The following is a 15087-nucleotide window of genomic DNA, read 5'->3' on the forward strand; positions in this document are numbered from 1 at the left end:
AATTATGGATAATTACCATTCACATATAGTACTAGCACTACATTTTGCATGATAACAACATACATTTGAAACATGGGGGTCACTCTTTGATTTACATTTGGGTTCCAGATTGTGTGTGTAGGTACAAGTACAACAAACACAATGTGTTTAAGCTAATAACGCACAGAGAATTAGAATCTTTCATGTCTTTACAGGTTACATGTTCTCCTTGTGCCTGCGTAGGTTCTCTCTGGGTACTCCGGCTTCCTCCCACAGTCCAAAGACATGCAGGTTAACTGGTGACTCTAAATTGACCGTAGTGTGATGTGAGTGTGATTGTTGATTGTCTATGTATATTGTCTGTGATGACTGGTGATCTGTATAGGTGTACCCTGCCTCTCGCCCAATAACAGCTGGGACAGGCTCCAGCCCCCTGTGACCCTTAATGGATAGGTGGTATAGATAATGGAATGGATGGATGTCTTTACTGAACACACATATTCAACATTCACAGTGCTGGTGGAAAAAGAAAGTGAGGTGAATTTAATAACTATTCAAACCTCCATTGGTAGTGATAACCTCAGGCAAGCTTTTTGAGTCTCTGTGGACCAGGCCTGCTTGTGTAGCAGGACGTATCCCCTAAGCAACCCCCCAAGTCTTGGGAAATAACCCTGATGATGTGATTGATGTGTCATCATCATAATCAGAGTTGTCACAGGTTGGGCTCTGAGACTGTAAATGTATGGCAGAAATCCTGCATTACAAACTGGAGGTGTGTGTGGGTGTTTAACAGACAGACAGGGTCTAATAAAATGATACTGTTGGTTGTGTATAGTATCCATTTAAAAAATCTGTCTTGTATGTACTAAGTCACAGAAATGCTAAGGTAGTAATACAGCACATGGGCATGTGGTAAGAGCAAAAATGTTTTGTCTAAGAACCTGCTAACACTGACTGATACAGTGTAGAGAGCAACGTTCACAGGCACATCTGATCTGAGATTTAAAAAAAATTAGCCAATAAATGTGTGAAAAAAGATGGACAAGAACAAGCCCAAAGGTAGAAAAGGTTTATTACTTAAAAGGCATTTAAACATTCCCTTTGAAAACTGGTAAACAAGTCAGAATTACATTCTCAGAAGGTAAATTAGCTTGGTCACTTCCAGCTATTTACAGTGTTGTAACTGTGCGAGCAGTGTCTCTGAGCATGACTGATCTCCACAGCTTTGTGCTCAAACAGAAAATTATTTCAGCATTTTACTCTTAATAACAATCAAACATGGGAATGCATTCCAGAGCTCATCTCTTATATACAACTGTCCATCCATTTACTACTCATGCAGGAAAGCCTTTGGATCCTCAATACTCACAAATGATATACTTCTCTAACATGGAACTAACTATGGATATGAATAATGCATCACCAATAATCAGTTATATAAGAGGAGATTCAATAAATAATAAATAAAGTTGCTCAAAAAATTGTGAAAAACACAAAGAAAAATTTGGCATCTCACCACTGCTTATGTATTTTGTGTATTTACAGAGTAGAAGACTTTACATCACATGGCAAAGCTGATATGAACTGCAGGAGATTTTTACAGAGTAGAGAAAGTTACTGTAAAAAAGTTGTCTCAGTACAAAAAGTTGTCAAAAAGTAAAGTTCAGGATGGTGCAGTGCCACATAGAAAAATGTGGAACAGTTCCAGATGCCCTTGTAACAATATAGTAATTAACAAGGGTCTAACACAGTCTCAGACCTGAATGCAAGCCTGCCAGTACTGCAGGAAAAACTTCATAGAAAACTGATTGCAACTATCAAGCTCTTAGAAATATATACAAGTATAAAGGGTTTCATTTTTGTGCTGTATGTGTGTATACTTCTTGTAACTGGCTTATGCTGGGGGTTTAAATCTGAACTGACCAAATAATTTATCATTTAAATATTTTTTTATTTATCTGTTGAATTGTTCAGTAGTGTTTGTTCTACATCAATTCTCCCTTTGACTAAGTAAGGTAGTTGGGTCTCTCTGGCTGTGGAGGGAGCTAAACTCGCTGATGACTGTGTATTTGTCTGATTCTAAAGTGACACTGTGTAACAATAACATTATCCTCAAGAAAACAAAAAGTCAAATTCATAAGCTGTAAACCACACCCTTGCTTGATTCAATACACTCAGTCGTTTTACTGCTACAGCCTTACTTGGTCTGGTATGACCAGTTGCTTATGGTGACTAATGTTAGCTAATGTTAGCAACTTTAGATAGATATTGCTGTGTAATGGACATTGCTTGGACATTGTTTGTTGACTCTGTGACCCTTCTCTGCTTGTACTACATAGGGTTTAAATAGCCCCATTTGTGTCCTCAGCACAACATACAGAACTCTGTGAATCAATTGCATTATGTACGCAAACCTTACTTTTCACCTGTTATGCAGCGGTGGTTTGTATTGGTTGGAGAAGAAAAGCAAGGTTTGAGTAAATGTTGGATTTAATCAAGGGTTTTGCTTCAGGCAAACATGTTATTATTCAGGGCAGATAGAAAAAATCTGAAAATTTAACAATTTAAGAATAAATCTGAAAATACCTTTGACCCGCTGCTAAAACTAGTGTGCTAAAAAAAATGTGTTTATTAGATTTTTCTCCAAGGATTTACACAGACAACAATACCAAAGTTTAAGGACAGGGCAGTAAGGTCATATATAGGGCAAAGGTTAAGTATGTTACCAATAAACATTTCAATTGTTTTGACTTGAAAAATGAAGGGAATTTGCTATGATTCTGAAACTGCCACTTGTCACCACCATGGCAACTGTCTGTTTAAAGGATCGGTTGAAATGCTGTTTCACTGAGTCTTCTATCAAAACGGACTTTAAGTCTGGGGGAAACACTGGATGTTTCTAGTTGCTGAGGTTTAAAATGGCCAAATTTAAATGAATAAAGAAAGATTTTAGGAAGTAGAGCAAGAATGAAAAAATAAAATAAAATCAATGTAAGTTTTATCTGTGTCTGTTACAGAGAAAGGTCCAGGATGCATTTAGCCTAGCCTTAGCACAGAGATCGTGTTTCCTATTGGACATTTCCTTTAAATTAAAATGTCCATTCAAAAACCCACATTACAATCCTGGTAGTAAATGAGGTAAATCTGCTTTTGGGGGTGAGTACGGTATTTCCTTTCAAGATGACTGTCTATGAACGTAAACAAATTGGTTTTAAAAAGTGCAATAAATAAAAACAAACAAAGAATGGGTTTTCTCTCTTGGTCCATGGTCATCAGTTGACTCCTGCAGTCACCGTCTTTGCTGATCAGTTCCTGTGTGCTTCTGTAAAACCAAAAGTCAGACAGGTTTGCCAAATTAAAAAAATGGCAGAAGGTCATGATACAGGGAGCAAACATAGTGATGATGCTCCTGTACAATCTAACCAGTGATAGTGGATCTTTTCAGACCTCTCAGAATTATTTAAATGAAGCAGACTGAGAAGGAACTAGCATACTTTTCTCGAAACCAGCAACAGGACATTGCCAAGTGCACATTCATTCAATTTAAAGCCCTTAAACATTTCTGACTTCCAACCACAAGTAATAATTTCAAAAAAGACACCGTAGCTGACAGAAATTCATGAAAAAGTATGCTTTTGGAATAAGTTAAAAGATGCTGTGATCAAATAAAACTAATGTAAAAAGGGGCTGGGAGAGGTCACAGTGAAAAAAGGTTGCGAAACACTACCAGAATAAAGGTCATAAAGTCTTTTCAGTCAAAGGGATTTATCCTCTTGGGAGCCTGGATGAGCTCAGCAAATTTCATGGTGGCTAACTGCCTATCAGATAATAAAATATCTGTGCAAATGTCCTGAGGCTGGTGCAAAAGGAGCATCCAAAAATAGCTAATGGTAAAAGTCAAGGCAAATTTACCCTCAGATTTTGAAATCTCTTGTACAAGTAGAAAACTTCACTCAATGGTGGTGCTAGCATAAAGGTTAGAGGGTCACCAGAACATCAGGAATAATCTTCTAGGACCATTAAAGCACAACTATCTACTACTACCTACTCAGCACCAAACAGCAGACAGACACAGTTAGAGACCAGCTCGTGAACATAGAGGAGCATTAAGCAGCTGAAGAGCATCATATTTTTCTCAGTTGCTGGTGGCGACCAAACCGGAGGTAAAATGAGAATGAACACTGGGCTTGTGTTTACTAGGTGAACAGAAATGTGACTTGAAATGTGTCTGTTAGCTGTTTAAATATGCAGTTGTTTGCTAACACATTTGCCACAAAAACCCTTGAAGGTGAAAACATGTTTTCAGCAGTGTGTTTTCAGCTTGCGGACTGCTCAAATACCAGTGCAACAAAAATGCTGGTCCTGGGCTCTGTCACTTCTTGAACAACCATATACTGTATATAAACAATACCTTAACAGCTGCAGTTGTTGCCCTCTCTGAGGTCATAATGTACCTGCCAGTGACCCGCTCTGCTGCTGGAGTTGGCTCGTGAAGAAACGTTCCCGCTGGGACACCTGCTCATCCCAGGTCTCCAGTATTTGCTGTCTCTCCCTAGGTTCCAGGGTCAGGGTGTCTGGGTGGGCCTCATCGATGTGGGCCTTCACCCCCTCCAGACTGTGAGAGTACTGCAGCTCCCCACACACCATGCACACCAGCAGCTGGTTAAGTGGGTCGTAGTCCATGAGGTAGCGGTCCCTCCACACGGCGTCTGAGACAGAACCTTCCTCACTGTTGTTATTTTCATAGTCAGTAAACAGAAGCTCTGACTCATCTGTGAAGACAGTTAAAGAAGACTGAAGTTTTGTGCTGATTTGCTATTTTAAAGTGCATTCAATTCCATTCAAAGCGGCAAAGTTAATACTCCACCTTCTACTGGAGCTGTATAATTTGGATATGGAAACGATCCAGGGTCGGTGTCTACTGAAGTGCTGTGAAAGAAGGAGAACAGTTATATGAATCATTATCCTACACGGAGCCTGTAGCAGCAATGCTAAAGGTTAGCAGATCACATCTCCCACCTCATTAGATGTTCTGACTCATCAGAGGAGCTCACCCACTGACCAGAATCCTACAGGGATTAGACAGAGAGGAAAAAAAATGTAAATGTACTGTACCAAATGATTCCCAAGTCTCTTTTCTTCTTACTGTATATCAGTACAGTAAATATAACTTCACCTCATTCACCTTAGGAATTTCGTGAATGACTATTAAAACGGAACCATATCCAGTTTCTGTGTTTAACTTGTAACAGCCTGTATGCATTCAGTAACTAATATCAGACATAAGGTGATCTGACGCAGTTTAACTCATGGTTAGAACCTTTTCTCATTTTGCATCTCATCTCATCAGTTTACATCTCTTTGTAGTCATCTTTGTGGTTGTTGTGTGCCTCTTTGTGGTTCGTTTGTGTCTCTCTGTGGTAGTTTTGTGTCAATCTGCATTTGTTTTTGTTTTTTTCTTCTCTTTGTACTTGTCTTTGTGGTCATTGTGTGCATCTTTGTAGCTGCTTTGTGTCTCTTTGTAGTCATTTGATTGACTTTCCAACAAGTAATGTTAGTAGTCACTTCAAATAAAGGCTCAACGGGCCAACCAGACACAGCCCAGCGCCCCTGGATCTATCCCTGGCCAATACTGTAAGCCAGTCATGGTAGTACTACTCAGTTCCTCAAAACTGAACAGTGTCTTCTGTGACTCTAGAGAAACTGTCAGGAACCTAGTGATGTGATTATGGAGACTACAAATTAAAAAGAGGGCCTATATATACACAGTCAGGTGTTGGGAGTGTGACTCTATCTATTTGCATTATGGGATTTGTAAGAACTAGTATTTTTGGAACCCAGACTAGTGACTGAAAGTCACAATATTCCCGCCCTGCTGCTTTGATTTTGTTCATTTTTATGTTAATGTCTCCTACAAGGAGGCAAAAAGCTGAATAATAATTATACAACTTTAGAGATGGTTAGAGGTTATTTTTGCATCACCTTGAAGTTCCTCATTCCTTAAAATGCCCTGAAAACAATGTATTGATTTTTTATTTAAGTCATCAGTATAGGAGGTACTGGTGATGTCTGTCTGTCATTACAACCTTGTCTGTGTGGGGACACTACCTGAGGGTTGCATAGAGGTCTGTCAGTATTTGTTTACTTTAGAAACTAACTGTAATGTAATACAGACCAAATAAAGCTAAGTTGTCTTTTTATACCCCTTATGCTCTGTTTTCACTCTCTCTCTCCCTCTCCTCACTGTCACTTTATAATGCAACATTATGGACGAATAGAGAGGGACTGTGCTGGAACCCAGGGCCGGTTTTTGCTATGGGCAATGTGGGCGACCGCCCAGGGCGCAATCTATGTGAGGGCGCACGAGGGCCCTCAAAAAAACAAAACAAACAAACAAAAAAAAAAAAAAACAACTCAACTCAAAACAAAGCTCCCCAGTTTTCTAGACTACCGCTCATTTCCATGTCAAGTTAGTGGAGTGGGCGCTGGGGTGCCCTCATTGTCACGTCAACTTGCTGCTGAGAGTCATACATGTTGTGTGTGTCTGAAGAGGCAAAGGGGAGGGGGGCGAGGGATAGACTGATGCCAGGCCACACAACACAAACTGCTTCCAAATAAATTGTATTTCATAATTAACATAGACCCATATGCCTACACATAATTGATTGGGTTATGTGAAAAATGTAAAAAAAAAAAATAAATAAATAAATAATCTACGTAAATTTGTTTACGTCACGTGACTCCAGACTCCGGTTGATTGACGGGTGAACAGACGGTGTTGGCAAAAGGTAATGCGAAAGGTCATGTTATGATGTCGAGTCTTAAATGAAGATTGTGGATCAAAGTAAAAGGCCAAAGAAGCCATCAGGTGCCCAGTTTAGAGAAAGAAGGAAAATTATGTGAAATTTATATACTGTATTTTATTTATTGATCTTGTTTTTTCTTTGTTCTAGTTACGTTTTTGTATTTAAGATTATATGTAATAAAATAATACAAATAATATAATATATTGTTGTGTTGGTGGCGGGGTTTGGGGGTAAGTCCTTTTTTTGTGGGGGAGGGGGTGGATAAGGGATGGTTTGCCTAGCCAGGACCGCCTCTGCTGGAACCAAAACATGAATGATTTGTGAAGAGACATTTAACCCACAAACAAACTGCATCATACCATTATCTTCCAGTTTTCACTAAGAATCTAATCTGAGAGGTGTTTAAATGTGTGTAATCGCTGCTCTTCCTCCATTAGGCACACAGCCCTTACCTGTGTCAGTAAGTCCTGTGCAGGTAGGATGGGCCTCCAGTTGTTGGCAGCTCTCCTTGGGGTGATTCCCTTGTCTCGAATGGCCTTCCTGGCTCTCTGCTCCTTCTTTTTTATCCTCCAATATTCCCGCTTCCTCCTCAGAAAGTCCTCCTCAGACTCGCCAGGGATGGGCTTCGGTGGAACCATGGTGCTCATAGGTGCCAGCTTAGTGGGAGGCTGTATCATATGTGTGGGGCTCTGAAGTTGAGAACAAGGGATTTTCATTGGACTGAGGGTGGAATTTGGAGTTTGACCAGGAGGTTCAATGGGTTGCAGGTTAATGCTGGACAGTGGGTTTTCTGGGGGCTTCAGAGTAGGGAAGAGAGGGGGCTGAGTCTACATCTGTGCTTCTAGACATCCACTTTCGTGAACTCAGCTTAATGCTTATGTCATTCTGCTCACCTCTGGGTGAACAGGAGACACTGGTGACCGGCAATTTGACCTGGAGAGTGCCCGGTGACTGTTCAGCATTACATGTTGTGGGGCTAACGACAAGGACAGTGGGGATGCTGGTCACTGCAGTCAGAGAGGCAATCGATGGCTTGGGTTGGAGAGATGATTTTGCTTGAGGATTTACACCCTTAACAGTGTTGATAATAACAAGACCTGGAGCCTGAAAGACAACAACACAACATGAACAAAATCAGTCAACACTCTCTCTGAAACATGCACATACAGTATGTTTGCATTTAGTTTTAAGTGGGCTTCTCTCAGTCACACTCTCCTCCATTTTTGCTGTTAACATGTCAAATACCAGAGAGGGGTTTGCAGTCTTATGATTCAGGTTTCAACTGGAGAGGGCACTGGCAATGCCTATAAGATCTTAACTCTCTGTGCTTATAAATAAAGTAACATTCATTGTATGAGCAGTGATATCTGTAGAACCACTGAAACACTCAGAGCAAAGGTCTGTCTTTTGAGAGTCTTCAGTTCTTTGTTTAGATCATCTGAATTCTGTGTCATTAAGTTATGAGTCATTAAGAGTCAGACACTGGAAAATATTTCACTCTTTTTCACGCTGGCCACTAAGTTTTAAGGCAATCATATCGAAATGCCTCAGAATACAGAATCTATGGACCCTGTAAGGGAACGTGACCAAAAAAAATTTAGTGTACCACAAACAGGTTCTGGTGCCCACCAAAAGTGAAACTAAATGATTTTCATAGCTAAAACATTCCTGGGGTTTACAGTTCATCATCTCACTTTAACAGTAACCACCACTGTACAGGCTGGCAAAATTTGAATACCATGTCATTTTAATAAAAGCTGGTCAGCATATTAACATTCAATGAGTCTTAGCCAATGACCCATTGTTAAAGCCTCTTGGGAGCTAAACATTTTTGCTGCCATCAAGTGCGATGTTGTATTTTCAACATGTACGCAACACAATATGCTTAGTGTTCAAGTGGTTTAAGGGCTAACAGCAACAGCAAAATCCAAATGAACCAAATACAAATGTTAAAGGAACAGAAGCTGGCTATACAGTCTGGTTAGACAGTTGCTTTTTCTAAACTTTGCCCTCCAGCTCCCTCACACGGTCTGTCTAAAACCCAGTCATCAATGCAAAATAATGCTGTATCAAGCATTCTGTGTATTAGCTACTGGTCACAATATTGGCTATTTGTTACACTGCAACACAACATATCAGAAACTCGGGAGGATATACAAAATGAACATTATTCCCACGTGTCAATTCACCTGGATGTTTGCTGGGGAAAGCGGACTGCTGCATTCTCCGTGTCTCTCTTTCTGTCTGGCCTTTAACCTGGCCCTTTGCTGCCGCTTCATCAGCTTCCAGTATTCCCTCTTCCGCTGCAGGCTGGTCAGGCTGCCCTGCTCACTCCCCACACTGCGATATCTTTGTGCCGATGGCGAGTTGCTGTTTTGGCTTTGTTCTTGTGCCTGACACTGTTGTTCAGTGTGTTGTTGCTGTGGATGTGGTTGATCCAGCAGTAAGTGATGCAGCTTTGGTGGCTCTGGGGAGCAGCAGTTTTGGTGGCCCACTTTTTTGGTGCGAAGCCTCTGGGTTCTGCGTGGTGAGGATGGACCCTCAGAGGCCTCCATGGAGGAGTTTACTATGAAGTTCGAAGGGGTCTGGGAAGAGTGCTCACAGGTGGGATGCAGGACTGTTTCACTGGAGGTAGGGAGAGGTGGAAGTGTCTCACTAATTTGTGATGAGTCTTTGAGATGAGGGCTTGGTGAACCTGTGTGTGCTAAGGCATCAGTATCTGGCTGCCAGCTTTTTATCTGCAGTGTCAGGTCAGCAGCAATGGGAGCCACCTCATCCTTATCAAAACAGAGCTGAGGTAAATTTGGCTTTATGCCTCGCTCCAAAGCCTCCTCTGTTGTTTCTATTTTAATGTCAGTCTGCTCACTTTTACATTCCCTCACTGTGCTGAGTGATTCTTCCAGGAGCTTCTTCATAGAGGCCACGGCTAGCAGAGTGGTAGCTTGGCTGTCTGCACTCAGAGCTGGATCAGACTCTGGCTGGGGCACTGGAGGTAGAGGTGGAGGTGGGGAGGTTGGGGGTTTGATATCTGGACAGATGGCTTGTTCTGGTTGAGAATTTAGGTCAACTGCTGGCATAGACTCAGCCTCTTGTTTTATCTCATTTGCATTTGGTGTAACAGGCACACTGTTGTTGGGAAGAGGTTCTGCATTTGCTGTATGGTTAGTCAGACTTCTGCTCAGTGGTACAGTGGTTACTGCTACTTGCTTCTGGGCTTTCCTCTTCTGTAAGACTGCGTTGGCCCTCGCTTGTAAGACACCCTGTTTTAGCCGCGCTGCACGAGCCGCTCGCTGCTCACGTTTCTTTATCCTCCAGTATTCCCTCTTCTTTGCCATCCTCTCTTCCTCTGTCAGCTCTGGATCCAGAGAGAGTGCTGATAGTGATGGCGCACTATTTGAAACAGCCATTTTCATGACACAGCCACTGAGGTTCGACCCTGCTGCTGATCCTCCAGAAATGGCATTTTGAGAGGATGGGGGATGAGTGAGCGTGATCTGACCTACGGTTTGGATTGGTAAGGAGTGTGAATTAGGAACAGTTGTGCTTTCAAGTTGAGTCCTTGGTCTGACTGACAATAGTCTTAGAGGCTTGTTGACTGACTGTCCAGAAAGGGGAAAAGAGACTTTGACCTGAGCTGGGCAGAGTGGAGCGGGGGGCTGGTTTATCTTAACAGGTGCAATACCTCTCCGTTTAACATTAGACTGATGTTGAGGTTGTGTAATGGGGGTATTATTGGAATCTAGATGAAGTTCTTCTTCACTTTTATTTGCTGCTGTGTTGTGACCTGTTGGACCTTGGGGAATGTTAATGGTCACTGTCCCATCCTCCTTGATGAACCCTCCAATGGTCTCAGAGGCGTGGGTAAGAGTGTTTCCTGCTGATTGTGTCAGTGCTCTGGCCTTCCTCATATCCTCTAGGATCTTCTGGTAGCGCTTCACCCTCCGCATCAGAGAGTCCTTCTCCTTCAGCCGAGCCTTCACCTCCATTGACAGCTTGGCTCGCTGTTCGCGCTTTTTGATCCGCCAGTACTCTCGCCGTTTCGCTATTATCTGCTCGGGTGTGTCATTGGGGTCGATTCTGGGGATGTTTCTGGTACCAAAGACTGAAGTAAGCAGTGGGGATTTACATCTTATGTTCCTTTGATTCAAAAAATTCTTCTGGGCTTCAATGAACCTCTGTCTAGGTGTTTTACATCGTGCGATCCCTCGGGTTACATTAGAAAGATGAATGTAACTTGGAGGCTTTCTCTGTGATTCTCCCGGTCTTTTCACAGAAATAACATTAGACATAATTGCTGTCTGTGTTGTCCTATTCTCATGTGGATTTTGTACTTTTATCTGATTTACTTGCAGGTTAGGTGTAGCTACACCTGCTGCTCCACTTTGCTTATTATTCTCCCTTTTGGCAGATGTAAATGAAGTTTTGACCCGAGTAGGACACTGCCTCTGGCCTGCTCCTCTCAAAAATGACTGAGTGCCACCCATTGTTTTTTGTGCTGTTTGTCTCTGTACCATCATCTCTACGCCCTGCGTCCTCTCTCTGGCTTTAGCTATCCGAGCAGCCAGCTTTGCTCGCTGTTCTCGCTTTTTGATCCGCCAGTGCTCTCTGCGCTTCGCTGCTCTCTCCTCCTCGGACTCCATGGAAGATTGTGAGTTGCCAACACCTTTAGCCCTCTGTGTGATGACCAAGGCACTCTTTGTTCCACTTTGAGGTGTTGTGTTCACTGGTTTGCCCTCTGTTTTAACAGAAATGGGGCTACATGGAGAAGACACAAGAATCATACCTGTGGTCACATTGCTGGGTAAGAGTTTAGGCTGAATGCGTAATGTAACTCGTGCCTTCTGTTGTGTTTTGGGGACTGATGTGCCCTGTATAGACACACGTGGCTGAGGTGTTGTTTTGGCATAGCTGCCATTGGTAATTCTGGTCACTCTGACTGGAGGCACTGAGGAACTGGTGTTCAGCTGGGTTCCACTAGGTGTGGGTGAGGTAACAGCTCTGTTCACAGCACCCCTTGCTGGTCTGCATTTCACTGTGGCAGTGCTGCCCCCAGCAGCTTTGGCTGAGATGGAACATGATGCTGGCAGGTGAGGCAAGACCTTGTTGAGTTTCATTGTCTGGAACCATCTCTCCTTTTGGCTCTCAGTGGCTTCAACTGAACTGTCGCCGACTGTATTTTCACTCAGTGATGCAGGAGAGACATTAGCTGTTTTGTATGACTCATCATTACTCTGCATAGGAGAAGGGGGAGTAGCTAAGGAGCCAGGTAAACTGGAATTCACCACTGCAGGGGCGTTTAGATGCAGGAGCTTCTCCCCTTGACTGTCTTGTGTTGGCTTTCCTCTCCGCTCTGACAGTCGGGCCCTCTGCTCTCGTTTCTTGGTTCTCCAGTATTCTCTCTTTTGAGCAAGGGTGGCATCGTCGTACTCTGAGGCAGGCCGGTAGCGGTGGGACGCTGGACCACCTTTACCTTTTGCAGTTGGCATGCTATTGCCAGCTTAGACAGCTCATCAGTTTTCATCCAGCAGTACTAGTTGGTTCTTCCCTTGTCACACTGATTCAATTCATCCCCTCTGTCCAGATTCCTTACATTGTGTCCTCCTGTACGATGCTGCAGTAGGTGTGTTTGCTCTACTGAGCAGCTACCAAATCTCTCAGACATCACATCAATATGCAGGTGTCCTGAGGAACAAAGAACAATTCTTAGCTGCATCCTGATAGAAACTATAGACAACCCTGTAATTACATAGATCAGAATGTTCAGTTTTGTTGACACTGTCAAAGAGGAATTAATTCAACACTGGTGTTGTGCTGGACTGTATTACATTGTGAGGCCTCATTAATGTTTTGACCATCACCATTTATAAACTACACTTTTAGCCCAAAATGTGCAAGTTCAGGCCTAATTGACTTTTTTTTTTTTTTTTTTAACTAATTTGAATGCAAATAAATGCAAATGCACAGTTAATATCAATATATTTAAGTAATATCATTCATGTTATCCATTTTCAAAGGATGCCTTTTGGAACTTGTTTTGAATTTTTTTAAGAATAAGAAAACGTTTTATAATGTGCTTATTGTCCAAGCTTTATCATTAGTTAATGTGGACCATTCTTCAAAAGTGTGTGGTGTATTGTCTGCTGTGCAGAAATTGTCTGCTCTGATTCACAGGAACTTCTGGTCATTTTCAGGGAATTATTATAACTTCTCTGAGTTAACAGTGTAACCTCATTAATATACACATAGTTAAATGAACACCTCAGGAGCAGCTTCAACAGAAACTGAACATTATAAGTGTCCTACGGGTATAACAGGCTATTATACTGCATCACATCAGAACAATTAATGCTCTACTTTCACTTGTAATTGTAATATTGCACATCATCAGTCTATGAGAGGACCCTGATCCTTAACTATCTGCTGATTTTCAAATAGATTCATTAACATTTTTCTGTTACAAAAAAAACATGCATTCATTCTCATATGTGAAATAACATGTGATTTCAACTATTATGTATTGTATGTAAAATGTGAGGCATCTTATGCAAAAAACGTCAATTAAACACATATCATTTGTATCACAAAATCTAATTAAAGCACATCTGGAGCTAAACTGTGATTTTGAAAAATGAAACGGCTTTTCAGATGTGATACATTCACATCACAAAACCACAGGTTTCAGATACGTTATCGCATATCACATATGAAAACAAGAGTTGTTGATTTACTATCATATATGAATCACATTTCAGATCAATGTTAAATTCGCATTTCAGCGCATGCGGGTTTACTACATATGATACATTTCATATGCAGCGAATTCATATAAGTGATGATCTGAGACATTTCGCACGCTCATTTTGGAACTTTTTCCTTAACCACATTTCCTAAATATCACATTTTGACTCACTGTACCAAGTGTTCAAATCTCCACTTTAGAACGCTTGTTCAAAATGGATTAAATACAAATCAAAGACAATACATGGGGACTAAAACGCCCATTGCTCTATTACTTGCACATTGTGCACAGTGTGCAATTCCCACGTGAATGATGTCAGGCTACATATTATAGTTGTTAAAATATTTAAATGCAGCGTTAAAAACATAAATATGAAAGACTTTAATTTCCATAGCATCTGTGGTGACACAGACACGTCGTGCTTGTAAAATATGTAAGCTACAGGAACCAGGAAGGAAGCGGAGTGACACTGTCCCTTTAAACCTGTCCCTTTCTATCACAAATTATATCTGTCGAGAGCCATATTTATTCTTTATTCGGAGTCTGTTTGATCTTAAACGCAGCGAATCGACTTAGCTGAAGCACAATTAACTCAAGATTCAGAAACTCGGTGAAAAAATTACCACATGAGAGCGTAAATGGTGCCTAAAGCGCTGTCTCTCTCAGAGGCACAATGGACAAGATCTTCCTCCTCTTGTCCACACGGACTGCCGCCTGTCTGAGTCTGCTGCCTGTCTAAAACACGCGAGAAAACCCGCACATTACAGTCATAAAGCAGGACGCTTGGAAACGTGTGGAAGAAAAACATGCATATCCGTTACCTTTTAGTTACACCTAACTTTCCGGGACAGTTTAGTGAACGTTTTTGGACAGATATTTTTGCCAGGACACTGCAGCTACTTTCCGCCAGCCTGCCGTGCTCTGAGGCTGCCTTGACAACGCTAAAAAGTACCAGGATGTGGGACCTGGATGCTTGCTCTCTCTCTCTCTGTGTGTGTGTGTGTGTGTGTGTGTGTGTGTGGCGTGGACACAGAAACCATGTAGTAGCTACAACGCCCCCTCCTTCTCTTTTCAGACTCTAACCCGTCTCTATACGGGCTATTTTTTATTAATTTTATTTCACAAAAGTCGAACAATGAGCTCATGTGTATGGGTTACACACAGTGTGTGACTGACGGCTGCTAATTAGGCCAACCTCGTTTGTCATTGCACTGATGAAGCCTGAATTTGGGAGAAGAGACAAATTCAATAACCGATGAAAAGAAAAATCCAGTGACAATGCACAGAGATTACATAAACATACAGGCCTATCCAGCTTGGAACAGCTGGACAAAGGTCCATTGATTTATTGGCTCTTTGTACAGATGACCTCAATTGATGCGGGATTTTTTGCAGAAGCTTCAGGGTGAGGGATACAGTTTAATATAAGGTTGAAATAATATGTTTGTAGCAGCAGAAACATGTTTAAAATCCTGTCCTCAAGAGAGATGGAATTTCCATCCAACAAAATAATAATTTAAAAAAATAGTCATTTTAATTTCAATATAGTTTGGAATTCTATAA

The 15087-nt window shown here is 41.7% G+C and overlaps 1 protein-coding gene across 7 annotated transcripts; it reads right to left on the reverse strand.

Moving 5' to 3' along the window:
* Positions 1-1034: 1034 nt before the first annotated feature.
* Positions 1035-14490, reverse strand: si:dkey-28a3.2 (uncharacterized). Of its 7 annotated transcripts, none has more exons than XM_018671120.2 (6): positions 7679-7883; positions 7238-7474; positions 4999-5048; positions 4847-4908; positions 4434-4751; positions 1035-3301 (listed from the first exon to the last, which is right to left on the reverse strand). In XM_018671120.2, the coding sequence occupies exons 1-6, from the start codon at positions 7745-7747 to the stop codon at positions 3285-3287; spliced, it is 753 nt and encodes a 250-aa protein (XP_018526636.1). In that variant the 5' UTR covers positions 7748-7883; the 3' UTR covers positions 1035-3284. The 7 variants fall into 7 exon arrangements, with proteins under 7 accessions (XP_018526636.1, XP_050931444.1, XP_050931445.1 ...); XM_051075487.1 differs by having other exon boundaries at positions 7238-7582; XM_051075488.1 differs by having other exon boundaries at positions 4391-4751; positions 7238-7582.
* Positions 14491-15087: the final 597 nt, after the last annotated feature.

Source organism: Lates calcarifer, linkage group LG14 (genome assembly GCF_001640805.2).
Source record: "Lates calcarifer isolate ASB-BC8 linkage group LG14, TLL_Latcal_v3, whole genome shotgun sequence".
NCBI classification, from domain to species: Eukaryota; Metazoa; Chordata; class Actinopteri; family Centropomidae; genus Lates; species Lates calcarifer.